This window comes from Phyllopteryx taeniolatus, chromosome 19 (assembly GCF_024500385.1).
Source record: "Phyllopteryx taeniolatus isolate TA_2022b chromosome 19, UOR_Ptae_1.2, whole genome shotgun sequence".
Lineage (NCBI taxonomy): Eukaryota > Metazoa > Chordata > Actinopteri > Syngnathiformes > Syngnathidae > Phyllopteryx > Phyllopteryx taeniolatus.
Genome location: NC_084520.1, coordinates 9,917,576 through 9,939,002, shown reverse-complemented (window position 1 = coordinate 9,939,002; position 21,427 = coordinate 9,917,576). Strand labels below are relative to the sequence as shown.

General features: G+C 40.8%; 1 protein-coding gene across 48 annotated transcripts in view; it reads right to left on the bottom strand.

The window, feature by feature from the left end:
• LOC133468915 (ankyrin-3-like) overlaps window positions 1-21,427 on the bottom strand; it is a 119,387-nt gene that overhangs the window by 89,790 nt on the left and 8,170 nt on the right. For 15 of the 48 annotated variants that reach the window (XM_061755269.1, XM_061755242.1, XM_061755267.1 and 12 more), the window contains exon 1: window positions 5,531-6,038. The exons of 1 other annotated variant lie outside the window; for it this stretch is intronic. In XM_061755269.1, the coding sequence (XP_061611253.1) occupies window positions 5,531-5,653 (123 nt within the window). In that variant the 5' untranslated portion in view covers window positions 5,654-6,038. Of the gene's footprint in view, window positions 1-5,530; window positions 6,095-16,809; window positions 17,416-21,427 lie in introns of those variants that run through there. 32 more of the 48 variants (XM_061755265.1, XM_061755272.1, XM_061755260.1 and 29 more) reach the window with 13 other exon arrangements.

The window sequence follows — 21,427 nt, the reverse complement described above, 5'->3', positions numbered from 1 at the left end:
ATGGAGCTAGTTTACAAAAGCACAGTCAGTGTTGCCAATTTAGCAATTTGGTCACTTTATGTAGAAACTTTTATGAACCCCCTCTAACAAAAGAAGTAACAAGCAAGTTCAATTCCCACTAAGAAACACACGAGTGGAATAATTTTCATATTGTTTTCCGTATGACAAGAATGGATCCCGGCAGAAGGCGATCACAATTCTCAATTGTGCTGAACATAGCAAAGACATAATAGCCATTTATATTTTGCAAAAGCAGTGATGTATCCGCATGTTTGAAACTTTTGACCCGAGGTATGTGCTTCCAAGCCACAATTTTGCTAAAGTCGTCTGTACAACTCTATATTGGAAAAGACCATGAGAGCTCTGCAGGCTGTGCATAAATTTTTGAACAGTTCAAATGTTAATTTATCAAGGATCATGTTTTCATACAACCCCAATTCCAATGAAGTTGGGACCTTGTGTTAAACATAAATAAAAACAGAATACAATGATTTGCAAATCATGTTCAACCTATATTTAATTGAATACACTACAAAGACAATGTGTTTAATGTTCAAACTGATAAACTTTATTGTTTTTAGCAAATAATCATTAATTTAGAATTTTATGGTTGGGACAGGGTCATGTTTACCACTGTTTTACATCACCTTTTCTTTTAACAGCATTCAATAAACGTTTGGGAACTGAGGACACTATTTTTTTAAGCTTTGTAGGTGGAATTCTTTCCCATTCTTGCTTGATGTACAGCTCCAGCTGTTCAAAAGTCCGGGGTCTCCGTTGACGTATTTTACGCTTCATAATGCGCCACACATTCTCAATGGGAGACAGGTCTGGACTACAGGCAGGCCAGTCTCGTACCCGCACTCTTTTACTACGAAGCCACGCTGTTGTAACACGTGCAGAATGTGGTTTGGCATTGTCTTGCTGAAATAAGCAGGGGCGTCCATGAAAAAGACGTTGCTTGGATGGCAGCATATGTTTCTCCAAAACCTCTATGTAACTTTCAGCATTAATGGTGCCTTCACAGATGTGTAAGTTACCCATGCCATTGGCACTAACACAGCCCCATACCATCACAGATGCCGGCTTTCGAACTTTGCGTCCATAACAGTCCAGATGGTTCTTTTCCTCTTTGGCCCGGAGGACACGACGTCCACAATTTCCAAAAACAATTTGAAATGTGGACTCATCGGACAACAGAACACTTTTCCACTTTGCATCAGTCCATCTGAGATGAGCTCGGGCCCAAAGAAGCAGGCGGTGTTTCCGGGTGTTGTTGATTAATGACTTTTGCTTTGCATATTAGAGTTTCAAGTTGCACTTACGGATGTAGCGCCAAACTGTATTTACTGACATTGGTTTTCTGAAGTGTTCCTGAGCCCATGTGGTGATATCCATTACACATTGATGTCGGATTTTGATGCAGTGCCGCCTGAGGGATCGAAGGTCACGGGCATTCAATGTTGGTTTTCGACCTTGTCGCTTACATGCAGTGATTTCTCCAGATTCTCTGAACCTTTTGATGATAATCATGGACCATAGATGATGAAATTCCTAAATTGCTTGCAATTGTACGTTGAGGACCATTGTCCTTAAACTGTTCGACTCTTTTCTCACGCACTTGTTCACAAAGAGGTGAACCTCGCCCCATCTTTGCTTGTGAATGACTGTGCAATTCAGGGAAGCTCCTTTTATACCCAATCATGGCAACCACCTGTTCCCAATTAGCCTGTTCACCTGTGGGATGTTCCAAACAGGTGTTTGATGAGCATTCTTCAACTTTCTCAGTCTTTCTTGCCACCTGTCCCAGCTGTTTTGGAACGTGTTGCAGCCATAAAATTCTAAGTTAATGATTATTTTCTATAGGTTAAATATAGGTTGAACATGATTTGCAAATAATTGTATGCTGTTTTTATTTATGTTTAACAGAACGTCCCAACTTAATTGGAATTGGGGTTGTACATCTTTTGACAACAGGCATATTTTTCCAAGAGGAAGCACTTATTTTTAGATTATCTGTACAAAAATATTATGATATATATTCCTGTGGATGTTGATGGAAGTTAATGCAGGGAAACAAAACTTTCTGGGGGAAAAACTGAAAAGAAAAGAAGCATTTGTTTTGAAAAATGTCAGTCATTTGCTTTTTTTCTATAGGTGAAGGGGGGACATTGGTTAAGCTGTCCCTACAGTTGGAGTTTTAAACCCCAAATGGGAACAATTCATGAACTTCTGCATCCAGCAGTGAGCGCCACAGCCTGTCCAGTATGTGTAAAGATTTTCATCCCGGTGCCGCGAAAGTCCTGCCGACGAGCTTCCTCTATTGACTGCCACCGCTTTCCCGCCATGTTCCGTCTTTCCTCTCTCCTCTTCCCTCTATAATGGAGGTCTTCTATAATTCATACGCTCGCTCCTCAGCGAGGCCGGCGGCTTGCACTTGCTCACACGACTTTGCTCGCAGAAACACAAAAACATGGAGACGTGCAAAAGAAGATGGACCGATGGAGGAAGACGGTTCAGGCTACAAGTCATTTAGCATTATTGAAGAGTTTTATATAATCGGTCTACTCAAATGTAAGAGGAAAAAGCTTTTACAAAAAAAGTTGTGCATATGTTGCGGGTATGCTGGTGCCTAGCCCAGCTCAAATTCGGCAAGAGGCAGTGTACGCCCTGGTCTGGTTGCCAGCTAATCACAGGGCACATATAGACAAACAATCATCCATCCATCCATCCATTTACTTTACTGCTTATCCTCACGAGGGTCCTGGGCAGCTGGAGCCTATCCCAGCTATCTTCGGGCAGGAGGCGGGGTACACCCTGAACCGGTCGCCAGCCAATCACAGGGCACATAGAAACAAAGAATCATTCGCACTCACATTCACACCTACGGGTAATTTAGAGTCTTCAATCAACCTACCACGCATGTTTTTGGGATGTGGGAGGAAACCAGATTACCTGGGCAAAACCTACACAGGCATGGGGAGAACATGCAAACTCCACACAGGAAGGCCAGACCTGAGGTACGAACCCCAAACCTCTGCCTATGGACTGTGAGAGGTGCTAACCACTCCCGTGCTGTCCGCATATAATGTACACTACTAGCATTGAATAAAAGCAGGATACAGATTTCTTTTCTTTTCTCCAAGGGCAGTTATGGAACTGTTTTTGCAAGTCAAGGTTATTGAAAAATATATATAATTAACATTTTTTAAAAATACAATTGTAAGTAATGGTCATGGTATATTTAAGTAATTTTCACAAAAATAATACAGTGAGGCGGCACGGTGAGCGGCTGGTTAGCACATCTGCCTCACAGTTCTGAGGACCCAGGTTCAAATCCGCCCTCGTCTGTGTGGAGTTTGCACTTTCTCCCTGTGCCTGCGTGGGTTTTCTCTGGGTACTCCGGTTTCCTCGCACATCCCAAAAACATGGATGGTAGGATATTTGGCGACTCTAAATTGCCCTTAGGTGTGAATGTGAGTGTGACTGGTTGTTTGTTTATGTGCCCTTCGATTGGCTTGTTACCAGCTCAGGGTGAACCCCGCCTCTCGCCTGAAGATAGCTGGGATAGGCAACACTGAAATATGAGCCGTTGCTTGGCCAATTTGACTTGAGTTGTGAGCAAAAATCTGAATTATGAGCACTATAGCAGGAGCAAACTTCACAACAAGCAGCAGTTTAGCAGAAAGTGAACAATTCTTCAAAAAAGAGGTCATGTGCTTGCTTCAAGCTGCTTATTGCCACACCAAGTTGAGGTTTACTGGAAAATTAACCATAAAAAAGAGACTTTCCCATTGTGTATTCAACCAAACATCACATAACTTCGTCTGACGAAAATCTGATGTCTTAAAGATCTCGTATTTTGCCAAACCAACTTTTTCTAGTATTTTTGATGTAATATTGTCTCTTTAGTGCCTCAGTAATCATGTGAAATATGAATTGAAATCGTCCACATACTCCTGAGCTCCATACATTTTTCTGCCGAGAGGCCTTAAATCAGGTCATTGGAATTTCTTGAGCATAGCTACCTCACTAGTGAAGCTCTCCGCCTACCTCTCTGCTCCCGAGCCAGCACTGTCAACATAAGAAACACGTGTGCTCTCACAAGTGGGTCAAACAGAAGTAGCTGTAAGAGGAACCTTTTCTGCACACTCAGTTTCTGGACAGTTAGAGTCACTCTATGAGATCTAAATAGCCAAAATATGGGATCTTTAATGCTAACACGCTATACAAAACACCAGGCTAACAAAAATAGCATTTCTGTTGCAGTATTATACTCCTTCACGTAATTTTTATTTTATTATTATTATTATTATACTCATTCATACTGAGAACTGTTGTTAATTACATTACCTGAGAGAGAACGGGAGAGAGAGAGACAGCGAGAGAAGACAGAGAGAGGGAGACAGAGAGAGAGCGAGAGAGAGCGAGAGAGCGAGACAGAGAGAGAGAGGGGTAAAGTGAGGCCAAGGTTGAAGAAAAAGGTAATTGAGGCATCGGGAGGGGATCGAGTGAGGATAATTTTTCCATCACGGTGCCAAGAAGCAGCGTCCCGGGATAGGCAACTATGGATTTATCCTGGGATAGGAGATACCCCTTTACTACCACACTACCACACACACACTCATGTCACTGACACTCACACAGACGCACAGTGACACAGAAACATGTTATTCTTGTTTGTGACTGGAGTTATTTTTCCAAGGTTGTTCCCATTGGGGTCACACTGAAACAGATTTTGCTGGCTGTGAATCAACAAGAACTGGTGAAAGTGTCAAGGGTGGTGCCACACAAGGATAGAAAGACAACAACAAACATAGACACATTCACGCATTTTCCTTGCGCGGACCAGCCAAAATGTCCCATCAAAAGAAAAATGTGGAATGTCAAGGATGGTCCACACAAAGATAGAAAGACAAGAAAAAAACAAACACGTCCCTTGCATGGACCAGCAAAAATGTCCAAAGAAAGACAAAACGACGTCAAGGGTGGTGCCACACAACAATAGAAAAGCGAGAACACACACACACACTAAAACCAACAAATCAATCGAAACGTTGACATTCGAGCAAATGACTATTGATTATTGCTGACTTGATCACCTCGCTGATGTTTGTAACTTTGACGTCCTGATTGCGCGCAGACGGCCAAAAAAAACACACACACAAACGTCACACACGCGGGGAACCGCAGGGCGTGACTCCTTACAGCTCGAGTGCACGAGCCTTGCGCATGAACACACACATGCACCCACACACGCACCTTCAGCATCTAAACTCCATCACTAAGGGATGACAGCAACCAATCAGAAAGAGGTGAACATAACCATAGCACCTCATTACATTGCATTTATATGATTTGTTGAATTAGCAATGAGGACAACACACACACTGAAATATTAATAGCAACCCAACTACCTAAAATACCATCCTGTCCTCTTTCCCTCATCCACATTTTGAAGTCTTAGTATTCCCAAAGGGCCAACCACAACACGCACATTTTCCAGCCCTCCATCTGCCTCCCTTTGTACCTTTTTCTTGACGTCCCCTCGCGTCCGCTTTCTGGCCCGTTTGCGCTCCTTCTCCCGCTCTTCTTCGGCCGCCACTAGGTTCTCATCTGCCTTCTTCTTCAGCTGCGAGGCGGCGTGCGCCATGCCGTCCGCCGCTTAATCCACACAGGTGGGCGAGAACAGCGGTGCTGGGGGGGGATCTTCTCCTCCCGCTCGTGATGATCTTCCTTTTTATGTTTGAGGTGGCTGTCACGCCCCCTCCTGGTTGTCAATTAGCATTTGTGCTCGGGGGTCGGGATGTTCCCCTGGAGATCCTGCTCACAACTGTCCTTCATTTCCCCCCAAAAAATAATCTCCAGGTGGGATTGTCATCCCTACTGGAGGTCCACACATCCACAGAGAAGCTCAAGCTGCATCCCCTGCTATAGAGGAGGAGGGGCGGGGTTGCAGACCAGTTCCCAGAGTCCCCCAGAGGCACCTGAGCTCGACGCGAGCCATCCGCTTCGCTAAGTCTCGACGGGATGTATGGGCGGGATGGGAACGGCGGCGGAAAAGAGGTTGAGCGAAAGAGAGGGAGAAGGGAGGAAAGGAGGGGAGAGGCTGGGGGGCTTCTAAGGGAGGGGCGAGGGGGTGTATACGAAGAACCTCTGCTTGGTAACATCTTACACTTTCGGAGTGCGAATGCAGTACAATGGAGGATGTATTTCAGGCAAGCAAGCAGGTTGGATAACAGCATGAGTGTCATGATTCGCATTATGATAGTGGTTATGAAATGTCATGTTCTTAACCCAAGGTCAAATTAGCACTTCAGCATCAAGAAGCACTTCAATTGCAAGCTTCTCCTACACTACATAGTAGGGCTGGATAATATGGCCTTAAAATAAAATATCAGGGGGGGAATTCGATTTTTCAAACCCAATTTTGCTTCTTGTTTTTGCAGTTCTGGGATTTGCTTTAAACCTGTTTTTCTTCCAGGACTAACTGGTTAGCACATCTGCCTTCATTAATTTGCTTTAATTAATCTGCATTAATTAGCGACTCTAAATTGCCCGTAGGTGTGAATGTGAGTGCGACTGGTTGTTTGTTTCTATGTGCCCTGCGATTGGCTGGCGACCAGTTCAGGGTTTACCCCGCCTCTCGTCCGAAGATAGCTGGGATAGGCTCCAGCACGCCCGCGACCCCTGTGAGAATAAAGCGGTACAGAAAATGGATGGATGGATATATATATATATATGTATGTTTTGTGCAACATTCTCTCATTTAACTTCAGAATTAATAAAAAATTATCAACATGATTATTATATGTTGTCAGTTTCTGTGTTTAGAAATCTTTCCGATGATACCAACCTGGATGGATGGATGAGTTATCAACGCGGCACGGTGGACAACTGCCTCACAGTTCTGAGCACCAGGGTTCAAATTTCGGCCCCGCCTGTGTGGAGTTTGAATGTTCTCCCCGTGCCTGCGCGGGTTTTCTGCGGGTACTCCGGTTTCCTCCCAGATCCTCAAAACATGCATGGTATGTTAACTGACAACTATAAATTGCCCATAGGTGAGCATGTGTGTGTGAATGATTGTCTATATGTAACCTGCGATTGGCTGGCGACCAGTTCAGGGTGTAACCTGATTCTTGCCCAAAGATACTGTAGCTGGGATTGGCGCCAGCACATCCACAACCCTGGTGAGGATAATTGATATGGAAAATGGATGGATGGATGGATGGGTGGATGGAGCCATGTGTCAAAGGGATGCCCTTTTCAATCACGTCAGCACTTTTTCAATCACGGCAGCACTTCATACACATCCACGCATGCAGCAGATACATCGCCAAAGGCACCTCCCCCCCCACAGACTTCATCTCATCGACAACTTCACCAAGCAATCAAGTATGTGCCATTTATCACAAGCAATAGTGTTTCAGTTTCGGATAGTGTTACTGTTGTCGTAAAAACAGCAACGTGAGGGTGGGGCGTAAATCTGCTGTCAAATAACAAATGCGGGAAGCAAAATAATATGCAACTCCTGTGAATAAAAGGATCAATTATGATTGATGATAATTGTGAATGATTCAGGATAATATATGATGGGATTAAGTGGAAGTTACCTTGAGGCTGTGCTAGATTTCAATGCAATTTGCTGCTTTCCAGGAAGGAGAAAGCTTTACAACAATGAAGGCCTGCAGCATTAAAACATCAATACAAATTTTTAAAAACTCCTTTAAATATGTTCAAAGAATTGCTGGTTGACAAAAATGTATGCGCGTGTGAGCGTCTGTAGGTGCACGCGCGCGTGTGCGGTATGAGCTCATGTCTGCGGAGCGCAGCCCTCTTAATATAAACACCCGTCAAGACATGCAGGGATCACGCACACGGGAGTAGGCTTCCCATTGGCTCTCTGGAATTGCCAGAGGCTAGCTATTGGCTGCTTGGAACGGAAGGTTCCGCCCACTGAGACACAATATAACAAAAAAGGAACAGAGCTTGAATAGCAACAACGCGCGTGTTCCAAATGTTATATTTCGTTGCAATGTGGGGTAAAATATATTAACCAGTCTAGTTTTTTCTGCTTATCCGGGGTCGGGCGCCTGAGGTAGCAGCTTAAGCAGGGAAGCCCGGACTTCCCTCTCCCCAGCCAGTTCATACAGTTCTTCAACGGAGATCCAGAGGCGTTCTCAGGGGAAATTACACATAAATGTAATATTACCGGGATGTTGTAGATATGAGCTTCCTCATGTTGTCGAATGACTGGAAATAGCAGGCCTTGCAACAAAAACTAAGAATTGGTCGTAATGTACTTTTGGGCCACTTGATGGCGGCATTGCACTCATGACCAAAAGGGACTCCAGCTTGGGTTCCCTTAATGTATTGAGAGGTCACTGTGAAGCCCACCAGCTCGATTTATATTTCCACTAAGAAAGCTTTTAGGACTTAGCAAAAATAAAAACCACACACACAGAGACACGAAATACAACATAAAGTGTACAAACCAAAATATTTTAGTGTAGAACAGGGCCAATCCATGTTTAAATGTTGGTCCAGATCACGGATTGTTTTTCCATTTTTACCTGGGAACTTTTAGACAAATTGCCCGTTTCTTTCAGTGAATATTGCGTAATTTGGTGTTGATCCAAAATTAGGATTGTTCAGGCTTGGCGAACAGCTGCGCTTTTTTTAATACTATCTGACAAATTACATCACAAAAAATACCTACATTACATTAGCAAGAATTCAGTTGTATATTTTGCATTGATTTAGCCATTGTCTCCTAAAATTTATTAATTGTTCATCCATCTATTTTCTATAGTGCTTGCCCTTGTTAGGGCCATGGGTGATTACAAATTACATCACAAAAAATACCTCTTCTTCCTGCATCTAGTAGTGCCAAACACCTTTACCACCTAATCATAACTACATGGTGTTTCTAGTATCTGTTATCAAAATAACAAAAGAGTGGGCAAAGTATGACGAAAATACAGCTCGTGCCGTACTTTAATCCGGCCCACCGAGCATTTACATTAGCAAGAATTATATATATATATATATATATATATATATAGTTATATTTCGCATTCATTTAGCCATTGTCTCCTAAAATGTATTAATTTTTCATCCATCTATTTTCTATACTGCATGCCCCAGTCAGGGTCATGGGTGACTTTGTGAAAGAGGTGGGGTACACCCTGGACTAGCCGCCAGTAAATCACGGGACACTTATAGAAGTGAAGAAGCATTCACACGCATTCATACCTATGGAAAATTGAGAGTCTACATTTAACTTAACCTGCATGTTTTCGGGAATGTGGGAGAAAGTCATCTTACATTTTTTACTATTATACTTTGGCTGCACGCCGCTCCAGTGGTTAGCACGTCTGGCTCACAGTTCTCAGGTTCTGGGTTTGAATTTCGGCTCATGCCTTCCTATGTTGAATTTGTTCTATGCTTGTGTGGGTTTTCTGATTTCTCTGGCTTCTTCCCACATTCCAAAAATATGCATGTTAGCTCATTGAAGACTAATTTCTCCATACCGTAGGTGTGATTGTGAGTGGTTCTTGTCTTTATTTGCCCTGCAATTGGCTTGCTTACTAGTCCAGGGTGTACACTACCTCTCGGCCAAAGCGGACAAGAGCTATAGAAAACACTGTAGATGGATGAGTGGATCTGTGTTGATTTTTGACTAATGGCAATTAAACTAACAGGCATGTTGTTGGAATGTGGGAGGAAGCCGGAGTACAAACTCCAAGAAGGCCAGAGCCAAGATTCAAAACAAAAACCTTAGAACTGTCAGGCAGAAGTGCTAATCACACTCTCACCATGCTGCCTTGGTCAATTAAAATGTTTTTTTAAATATGAATAAATTTTTTAATTCATTTATTATTAAATAATTTGTTAGTTGTTTTTGTAAATAATCAAATAATAAAATATTAGTAAAATAAACAACTATACATATTTTTTATTTTAGGAACTAATTGTTTAATTATAAATACTGTAAAAATGAGAATGAATTATTATTGTATTATTAAAATACATTTTACATATTTTATCTTTTATTTCTTTAACATCATCTACCAAATTACCTGGCCCATCTGTTTGTTTTAAATATCAAATGTGGCCCTTGAGCACAAAAGGTTGCCCACCCCTGCTCTGGCGCCCGCCTCCTCTCAGAGCCACTCTACATCCAACCTGACTCACTTAACTCCAAATGGACATTTTAAATCAGACAATGGAACAAGACAATTTGCCCCATCTGGTGTTTGGATACGCGGATTCAAGCAGTCAGAGATCACATTAAAACTAAATGGACTAAAAGCCCCTGCAAGTTTCTCTCTGTCTGTCATTGTGCGGCTCTGTCTGGAGGTGGGCTTCTCCTGCCGGGCACCCTGCCAGCCGTCTCCCTGGCAACTGTTTACACAGCCATAAAAATAGCACTCACTCGGAGTGCACAGTATCCCTTCGCCGTATCGAGCCGACCGCATCACGCGCACCTTCACACCTCACGTCCCTCCTCGCGGACACATAGATCCCCTTACTGTTGAATTCCGTTCCTTTGTGTTGAATTCCAACCACAAAAAAAAGCCTCTGTTTGAAAAGTTCACCCAGCAAAATCCATTTTTTTTCAGGCGAATTCACATTCCTTAGGCTTAACAAGTGCGCACAAGCGACATTGAGGACTGGGATGATGTGTAATTACACCGGATTGTAACTGCACACTTTTATCTCTTTGACTTGTGACAACAAATCGTCACCCTCCCTGCTTTGCGAGCGCTAATCTCCGTGGAATTATAACCCCTGCATGACATGACGAAGGTTAATTAGACGTGAATTTTGCCTTTATAGATGCTGATAGTTCATCGTAATCCCGTAATCCGTAATCCGAAACTTCAGAAATGTGGCACTGACTTCATTGCTCTATCAATGCGAGGGGGTGTTTGTGTTTGTTGATGTGTCCATGTAAAATGCTCTCATTGTCTTGAGCGCTAGTTTGTTTTCCACACTCTGGGCTCTGCTTGCGCTAGCGAGTAGAAGCGCACAGCTGGCCATCGCGAACACTCGCCGTTGAGCGACGCAGAAGCGTAGGTCGTCAAATGTCGGCAGGAACAAGCCTGCGAGATCCAGTCACCTGCTTGTCATTCTAATGAAGACCGGCCTCGCCATTGGGCCAACAGTATGTGAGATGGGATGAGCGCTGGCTCACTGCATGAGACGCATCCACCCCAAAAACAAGTCAATTTCACCATGGCAATGTCTGTAAAAATAGGTCTATAATGTTTTATCCTTGGGGTATTTTTACAAAAGCAGGCCGCATGCATGTTATTAAGGCAACTGGAAAACGTTTTGTATTGTCAAGAAAAGCATAATGTCTCCTTTAAACTGTTCTCATTTTATAAATAATCTCTTTATACTGATGAGCTTTTTCGGGAAATGGCGGCCGCAGACGGGAAGTGAGCGCGCTTGAGCGAGATGAAGGCTAAAAGAGGAGCGTCTGACAAATATGAGGGGAAACTGAGATGGAGGCCTTTTCCCTGAAAGCGCTGACATCACCCTTGGCACACTCCCGTTGCTACGGCGACCAAGGCCCATTAGCCTATTCATGTAACCGTCAAGACAGCTTTTTACTGCCTCTATCCCCGAGCTCCATGGCCGGATCTCCCCAATTAGCTACGTACGGCAGAATGTCACATGAGAAATGCGCTTTGAGCATTTTGATCGGATGCTCGCGAAATGCTTCAATCATCCGCGATGTGTTGTTCAACATTTCAGAACCAAGAAACATTTAAGTTTAAACCGGTTCATTTTGGGTTTTTTTCTGAATAACATTTAACTCAGTCGCATGACAGCGGTGCTATGATGCACCGTTAAAAACTATTCATATTTAGCATCAGCATCAGTGAGGGAATTCTAAATGGTGCGTGAAGGATGAAAGACGACGTCACACATCTGAAATGCCAAAGAAATAATACACTGCAGGGTGGTTAATGCATCATGGCATACAACAATCTTTGGATAATATGCTAATATTCTCTCCAATGGCTGTGAACTGCATATGGGGAATAATTAACTACACACAAAAGCAATTTGTAGCCATTTGCTAGTGGGCCACTTCCAGACGTAAAAGATAATGGCACCGATTCCCCTGAGTCTGTTTGTTCGTTTGTAGCAGTCTTTGTTTTAATGTAGGATGGAACGAATTGACAACAGGACCGCACCATTTGTATTCTACGGCTGTGGGGGTTAGATCCAGAAAATAAAACCCTCTAAAAGTAGAGATACAGTTTCGGGAAACGTGCCTTTGAAGTTTTAGCGTAATCCTGCAAACAAAGCATCAAGCTAAGATGTTGACAAACCCTTCTCGAATGGTCCCATTGACCTGAAAACCAGAGAATAAATTCTTCAATTGTAATTTTTTTTTGTTTTTGTTTTTGGAAAGAATATTTATTTCTGTTAACGCGTGGGGTCAAAGCTTCAGTATCAGGAGAAAAATAAAAGTAAAATTTCATTTACAATTTCTATGACTGAAGGGGGGAAAAAAATCTATTAAAATCAGAAATTAGATTTTTGTGATTTTGAGATTTTATTTATAACCCAGCCCTACGATATATAGCGTATATATTTGTGGTCAAATGTGGTCAGGAATGATCGTGGTAGATGCACACATTGAGTTATCCCAACATGGTGCTAAATGTTTATCCAAATTGCAGCAGAGGATTATATGATCAGATCAATTTCTTGTTAAATAACGCGCATTAAAGCCGTTCCGAGGAGTTGCTGAGTGAGGCAAACATAGCGACGTTTGGAAGAGACCCATTGGACGACTAAAAGAAAAAGAAGAGGTGCACACTGAATGAGCCGACCGGAGCTTCATCCTGTTCCCGGGAAGTGTGGAAGGATCCCAGCCAAGTGTCCTGCTCAGCACTAACAAACAATATGTTGGCACGCTGGCGGGAACGCTCACCCGCCGGAATATCAGCCGCTCGCTTCTGCTGCGAGGTGCTTAGTTGGCGACACAACGTTAAAGAAGAAGAAACATAAGAATGCTGAATCATCAGCACCATTACAAATAAATTAAAAATTAAGACAACATCAGGATATTTTGACAATGAAATAGGAGGCCTCGGCAATATGGCCTTAAGTCAAGTTTATTTGTCTAGCCCTTAATCAGCCTCAAAGGGCTTCACAGGCCCACAGTTGACGAAGATTGACAACATCTCCTGATCTAAACCACCCAATCAGGCAAAAAAAAAAAACAACTCAAAACCCCATTTTGGGAAAAACCCTTGAGAAGGGACCACAGATGAAGGGATCCCCCTTCTAGGATAACCAGGCTGCAAGTGATGTCGAGTAGGCAAAATGTATCACATATCACTCTCCAATTTTTTGTCACAATTCCAAGTTTGATTAGGTAATGGATGCTAAAAGACAAGGACAGTTTTGCTGTTCAATTTCTTTTGCTTCTGGGATTTGTTTTAGTTCTCCTGATACCAGACAAACTTTGAAACAGCTTTGTTTCCAGAAAGTTTATGTCCAAGCACTGACTTGCATCAACTTCTATACAAATAACCCACCCCCCCCCAAAAAGAAACGTTATAGATCATTTGAAAACAAGTGCATCCTCTTGGAAAATTGTCCCTGTTGCCCCTGATGTCAAATTATGTTCAATCGCTAATTTAATACCCTGTCATCAATTCAAATGTTCAAACACGTCACCAGCCATCCACAACAAAGTCCGCGGTCAATGTCCAACCTGAGCAGAAAAAATGCCTTTAATACACAGGTGTCAAACTCAAGGCCCGGGGCCAGATCTGGCCCGCCACATCCTTTTATGTGGCCCGCGAAAGCAATTCAACTTCAACTGTCAACTTCCAAGATTCTTGCTAAAATCTGTTCCAAATTTTTGTATTAAATAGTAATGAACTATTGTAAGCATGTTTTGCCTCCAAACCCCTTTTACAGTTACTTGAACAATAGTTGAACAAACCATTATCCTTGACTTCTGATTTTTTCCATCAATTTGTTGTCTATGTGTAATAATATGATGAGGCGATTAAACATTGATATGGTTTTACAATCATAATGGCCCTCTGAGGAAAACCGTATCTACAATGTGGCCCGCGACAAAAATGAGTTTGACACCCCTGCTTTAATACTTCACAAAAGCCTGCGATTGGCTGGTGACCAGTTCAGGGTGTACCCCGCCTCTCGCCCAAAGATAGCTGGGATAGGCTCCAGCATGCCCGCGACCCTAGTGAGGATAAGCCGTACGGAAAATGAATGAATGAATACAAAAACTGTTTTTCTAAGGTCTAAGAGACATTTTTGATGCAATAAATATAACGATGAGCTGACTCAGCAGTTTAATAGGCGGAAATAACTCTTCACACATTTAACTTTGTGGCTGACTAGTTCCTTCCACAAGCATTACAGAAATGGATCTTTCACAAAACAGGCTTACGCAAATACATCTAACCAAACTATTTCCTGTCGTTATTGTCTAAAAAAAACTTACAGCCTTTTAATCTTGAGGTGACATAATTCCACACAGCTCCTGCAGAGTGTTCTCGAGACGATTAAAATAACAGACAACGTGGGGACAGATCAATAGTATCGATTTGTGAAAAAATATGACATTGGCCATATTTGGAATACAAGGCTTATGCCCAACAGGGACAATATGTAAGACATACATATCATCCTTGATTTTATTCTATAGTCTTTTATTTGGGAATTTTTCATTTATTGAATAATGTTTTGCTCGCATTGTTTTGTTTTAAATGTGTTCCAGTTTCCACCAATGCATTCATGTACCTAACAATGACCTATAAGAACCAAGGTAGGTGCCCATCTCACACCTACTAATCCATAAAACGTACGTCAAGTTAAATCATTTAATCATCACTCTGGGTTCAGCTAAGGCAATGCTTCCATTTTTTGGACAATGTTTTGTTTTAGGTACCATTAAATAAGTCTCACTCCCGCCAAATTGTATTGTGGACCCGTTCATGGTCAGCTATTGATTCGTCTACCTTCCTCTCAGCCAAGTTCCTGTCCACTAATCAATCAGATGTTGGACCGGACCTGAATCCTAATTTCTATATATATATATATATATATATATATATATCTATATATATATATCTATATATATATATATATATATATATCTATATATATATATATATATAGATATATATATATAGATATATATATATATATATATAGCATACTACTTTGAGGGAAAACGTTTGGAGGAGTTCCTTTTCTTTTCTGGTGCCTGTAAAATGCCTGCGTGGAAGTTTAGTGTGGAAGAACACGTCCATGTGTATATGAGAAATAAATACACACGTAGGGACGATTTAAATAAAGCGTGGTGAGAGGATGCATGACATGGGAGGTTTGTAGGATGGAAAGGGCTAAACGTGGGCAGCCGTCTTACATAAGCCAGTCAGGTCCTTGTTTGTGTGTGTGAATCAAGCAGTTGGACAGCGCATACACAAGATGACCGCCTCCTTCATTCAAGTCGAGCTCGCGTGTCGACAAATCACCAGGCTTTCAAAGATCATAGAAAAAAAAAATAAAAAATCATACATGTTTAAATTTGCAATAACAAATGTAGCTACAACACTGGGTAACGTGAATGGCGTGAGGCTCCCCAGGTGGGTGAATTCAGCATGTCAGTAACTCACGCTGTCATTTGCCTTCAGCTTCAGATGGCACTACAGATTTGTTGTGTGTTCACAGTTTCTTCTCACACTGTGCTACTTTTGCATTTCAATTAGCATCGGTGGTTCAATTTACAATATTCTACATATGTAGCTCAAATACACAGGAAACTGGATGGAGTTGGTAAAGTTTGCGTGTCAATGTGATTGTCTGACACAAATTGAGATATTTCGCCACAAGAATCAGTAACATTTCATCCAAATTATGCTCTTAAATCTGGTATAGCTCGGGGATTCAGGTGGCGCAACAGTTTTGTTTTGCCTTTACGTTCTCCCACTGCACGCGTTTTCTTTGGCATTTGATTTAGCATTATTGCTTCAGTTTGCAACATCATGTATAGCTACAACGCAGCCTACAATGTGATCCCCACACATTTAGAGCTAGTTAAGAGCGTTTACATATTTGTCTACAAGAATCAGTTAACGTTTTGAATTGAGCTGTTAAACGTTGCGCTCGGACCTGCAGGTCGTGGGTGTGTCTCGTGTGTGTGCGTGTGTGTGTCTGTGTGCGTGTGCTGACTAAACGAAAAGCTACATTTTACAGAACAACCATTCTTGGCCAGCTGCCTTTTGCCCCATTCCAATATTTTAAAAGAACACAGATTTGACCCAAGGGCCTCGTCTGGTCACAGCAAGAAAAGGTTTAAATAAACTATTAAAGCGGCTATCTTGTCGGTGTCAATAGAGGCCAAGTCGGCCTCCATAATGAGGAGGGTTTTTTTTTTTTTTTTTTTCTTGGCATCAACAGGCTGCAGCATCAGCCAGACGAGCTGAACACACCCCGTCAGCTAACGCACAACTATAAATCCCATTTTCATCAGTGAGGAGCGCGCACGCACGCGCGCGTGCACACACACACACACACACAACGTATATAGGAGGATGTCAATAGAGGTGAGTCACACCTGCACTCTTACTTTTGTGCTTCTGAGAGGGTTTTCTTTTTTTTCTTTTTTTTTTTTTTTTAAATAAGGTACTCGAGGGGGGACAACAAAAATGTCAATCACAAAATATGCTTACAAAAAGGCTGACGTACAAAGACACACAAGAGAGTCACATTTCAGAAAAAAACTGAACCTCTTTCTACCTTCTTTCCTTTCTTCTTGCGATGAGCCGACTTGCCCAGCGCCTTTTCCCGAACCTCCTCGCTCATGGCGGCCACCGTGAGGGTCCCTGAGGGCCCTTTGTTTACATCCAAAAAAAAAAAAAAAAACACCCCAAAAACAAAAAACGAGGGCTTCTAATCCAGCATGGATGAGTGCAAAGACGTGTATGTGTGTGCGTGTTGCACACACACATCCACGGAGGCACGCGCACACCAGCCAACGAGGCGTACTGACTGGGCGGAACCAGGAGGGACGCCTTCTCGCTCTTTCTCTCGGCGCGTCTCTCTCGCGCATACACACACACACACCACACGCAAACATGCACACACACTCCACAAGTGGGAGTGAGGAGCAACAAGCTGGAGCAGCTCATTGCTACATTTCTGTTGGTTTGTTTACAAAAAGTGTGTCACCAAAGATTACACTTTTATCAGTGGTCATCAATTGATTTGGGTTGATCGGGTGGAGTTGATGGTTGAGGCAAGTTGGGGGACACGCATTGGCCGTGACCAGCAGAGGCGCCGTTGATTCGCTTCCATACCATTTGCAATCGAAAGAAGGAATGATGTCAGCAAGTTCTACTCATTGCTCAGCATTACTCTGCTCCAAACTGAAATGGAAATGGGAGTTCAGAATATTCAGTGTCTTTAATCATTAATATGATGATGTAATATTTTTGTATTTTGTTTCATATTTTTTTCGGTCTAATATTCATGTATATCTTATCTAACATTTTTGCCTAATATTTTGTATTTATTTCAGCTGTTTGTGAATTTTTGGCAAGCATTTTTTTATTTTTGTCTGACCTTTCTGTATTTATTTTCTGACATGTATTTTCCTAATCTTTTTATTCAATGTTTTTATAATATATTATCTAAATTTTGTAATATATTTTAAATATTATTAAAAACAAATTTTAAACATGATTTTGAGCATTATTGCTTGGCTTTCATTAGACTGTACAAATGTACCATGACATGTGCCACTCCCATTAGCAAATCCCTGACATATTTTTAGCAAAGATTTTAGTATTTTTTGCTAATATTGTTATATTATTTGTCTAATATTTTCATTCTGATGTAACTATTTTTTGCCAAATTTGTCAAAAGTTTTAGACATTTTTGTAATATAATGAGCATAGAATATTATGCCTTTTATTGTCACGACACACATGTACAAAGAGACTGAAAGTAACTCCTTCTTCAGTGCGAACATGTATATAAAGTAAAAAAAAAAAAGGAAAAATTAAAAGTATAACACATAGGATATTTTATATAAAGAATAGACTTGTAGTCTAAGTAGTAATATTGCACAGTATACAGATTATTGCACAGACACATTGAATATTGCACAATAGGTGGATAAAGGACGCACGAGGTTCAGGGTTTAGACAGCATTATTGCCAAGCTGTTGTTACACTGTACACATGATTGATGAAATTTGTGTATTTTTCATGTGTCGTTTGTCGAATATTTCTATATTTTTGGATAGTATCCATTTGTGGAAAAAATATGACATTGACCATATTTAGAATACAAGGTTTATGCCCAACAGGGACGATATGTAAGACATACATATCATCCTTCATTTTTATTCTATAGTGTTTTATTTGGGAATTTGTCATTTATTGAATAATTTTCTGCTCGCATTGTTTTGTTTTAAATGTGTTCCAGTTTCCACCAAATAAAAGCACTTACTGATATTTGTGGGTTTTTTAAATCTAATCTAATGTATATTTGTAATTTTCTTAAAATATATTCTTTAATTTTTTAGATTTTGTTTTATATAGAGCAGTATTGCTTGCTATTAGACTGTGGATGTGTGCCTAATTTTTGGACTTGCCACTCCCAATAGCAAACCCCTGACATATTTTTAGCAATATTGTGAAGACTGATGATTTTTTTCTGATATTTGTGTTTTTAATCTTATATTTTTGTATTTTTAATCTAAGTTTTTTTTCTAATAACCTAGTATTTTTCTTCGAAGTTCTCTTTTTTGTCTAATATATTTGGATTTTTATTATAACATTTTGATATATTGTCTAATATTTTAGGCTATTATAAAACGGTGCAAGTGATATTTGTGCAATTTTGTGCAATGTATATTTTTAACAATTTTTTTTTTTTAATTTGAAATGTGTGAATTTCCTAATTTTTGTCATTTTAAATTTTTTTATTGTTTTATCTAATATTTTTGTATATTTTAAAAATATATATTTTTATTCTGATATGCATTTATTAACAAATCATTCTTAATTTTTGTCTGATATTTGTCTTTTTAGTCCAATTCTATTTTTTGTCGGTTTTATTTTCCAATATTTTAAATATTTCTGATTACATTTTAAGCTTTATTGCTTGGCTCCTGTAAGACTGTACAAGTGTACCTAACGTACCCCCATCAGCAAGTACTTCAGCAATATCTTGTTAATACTGATGATAATAGTGATCATTTATTCATTTATAATCGTGATATGACATTTTCATACAGTTTCCTCTCTACTCCACAAACAGCTCTACACATGTCCCAAAGAGAAAAGCCAGTCTGACATCTTGTGGCCATGTCCTGACATGACAACAACAACAACCACCCCCCCCCGCCCACACACACACACACACACACACACACACACACACACACACACACACACACCACCACACACAAAATACATCTCTTCATTTTGTTTAGAAGCTATTTGTGCAAGACGACCTGAGCCTGTTTTATGAAGCTTGAGTATCATCACCTCTGTCAAATTGAATTCAAAACAATCCAAAGACAAAGACAACGAGTGCCGTGCATGTGAGCACGAGTAACACAATACTTTTATGATAGTACTAGGCCATAAAAGGCTTTGTGGAAAATGGGAGCGTCTTTCCACACAAACGCACGTAAGTCTTTAAGTGCTCCACACGACACTGTGGTCAGTACTGGTTTGTGGTTGGGGCAACAAACAGGTTTGTAAGTGCGAGTGCGTGGCTAATCATCCTAGGACTGCCTGTCGTCTTGGGCATACGCCTCACTCTTAGTCCAAGGGTAAAACTACAGCATAAAGTTATGCTTAGGTGAGTTTGGTGTGGGAAATGAGCCCATGAGACACCTTGGGTGGACATAAAATTTAGAGAAGATGCTAAAAATGCAACATTTTTTCCCCACCCAATCTGCTCTGAGCATGGCGTCGACTGATCATTTCAACGGGTGCGAGACCCCGTCACCACTGCGGGTTTCATTTTTACTTTCATTAAGAAACCCCTATGCTATTGCACATACTGTATCTTCAAACAAAGAATCAACCTGATGAATTGAAGTTAAATAAATGTAAAACCTGGTAGTAATATGGGGATTTAAAAAAAGGATGCACCTGATTATACATTTATAAAATCTTTTTCCTAGATGGTTGTGGTATTAGAAATGCCTATGAATCATTTTAATCGGTAATGGACTCTCAGAAAATGAATACTGATAACTTTCTTCTCCATGTCCAAAGAGCTTGTGCTTGTTTCGGTGTAATCAACACCATCCCTCCATTAATCAGCTGCAGCAAAGGGCAAATGGTGATGGAGTCACACTACACAATAAAAGACCCTTTATCGAAAGTTAGCCAGAAACACAGTCCGCCTTTAAGGGCTTCCATGCTCGCTGCAAAGAACAAGAGTGATTCTTTACGACATACAAATCTCTGCCAGCAACTCTTAGTGTGTGAGTGTGTGTGTGTGTGTGTGTGTGTGTGTGTGTGTGGCCTGAAGCCATTGCCCAACTCAAAGCATTAACTGTCAAAGATTCAGCATGCACGCCACAGAGAGGAACAGGAAGCGAGCATCATCACATATTACATGCATGTATGTATATGACGGCATCCATTTTGTGATCGTTTCTGGCAAAAGACAACGTTTTAAGGTCGCAAGTCCATAAATGGCGTAACTAGCCCGGCAATGACATGAACACTAATGCGAGCAAATGAGTCATTAGCCATTCAGGAGTAGAACAATCAATTAGGCAATAATTGCTTGTGAAGAATTCCGACGGCTGTGTGGATATTGACGGATGTGTGAGTGCAGTACTCACTGCAAACAGCAGAGGTGCTTTTGGTCCACTTGATTAGTTTGCTCACCAAAGAAGCAGAACATGACATTAGCTATGCTAACTCGATGTAATGAGCAATTAGTGGACACTAGTGAAAGGAATGACAATTGATTAGTCGATAAACTGATCATGAAGAATTCCAACATCGTATGCCGTCAGCTATGCTATTTGCATTTAATATAAAAAAAATTCTAGTACAAAAAAAATATTCTTGAGAGTTTTAGACAGATAATTGATCATAGGTCTCGGCTCAAGATATTTTTCACTAATCAGATTTTCTGATTTCATAAGAATAGCAAATGACAATGACATTACTCAAAACAAGTTTTGTTCTTTGTTTATTCTCAAATTTATTTAATTTCTGTGGAAATTGAGTGAAGTTAAAATCAATTTCCACAGAAATATAACTAATGTTTTACAGTATCTACAGATAAAGCAAAAATAAGTCTTTCCGCTTGGTAAAGGTGTTAATTTTTTTTTAAAACACAATAAACTGACATTTGAAATGTCCAACAATTTAAC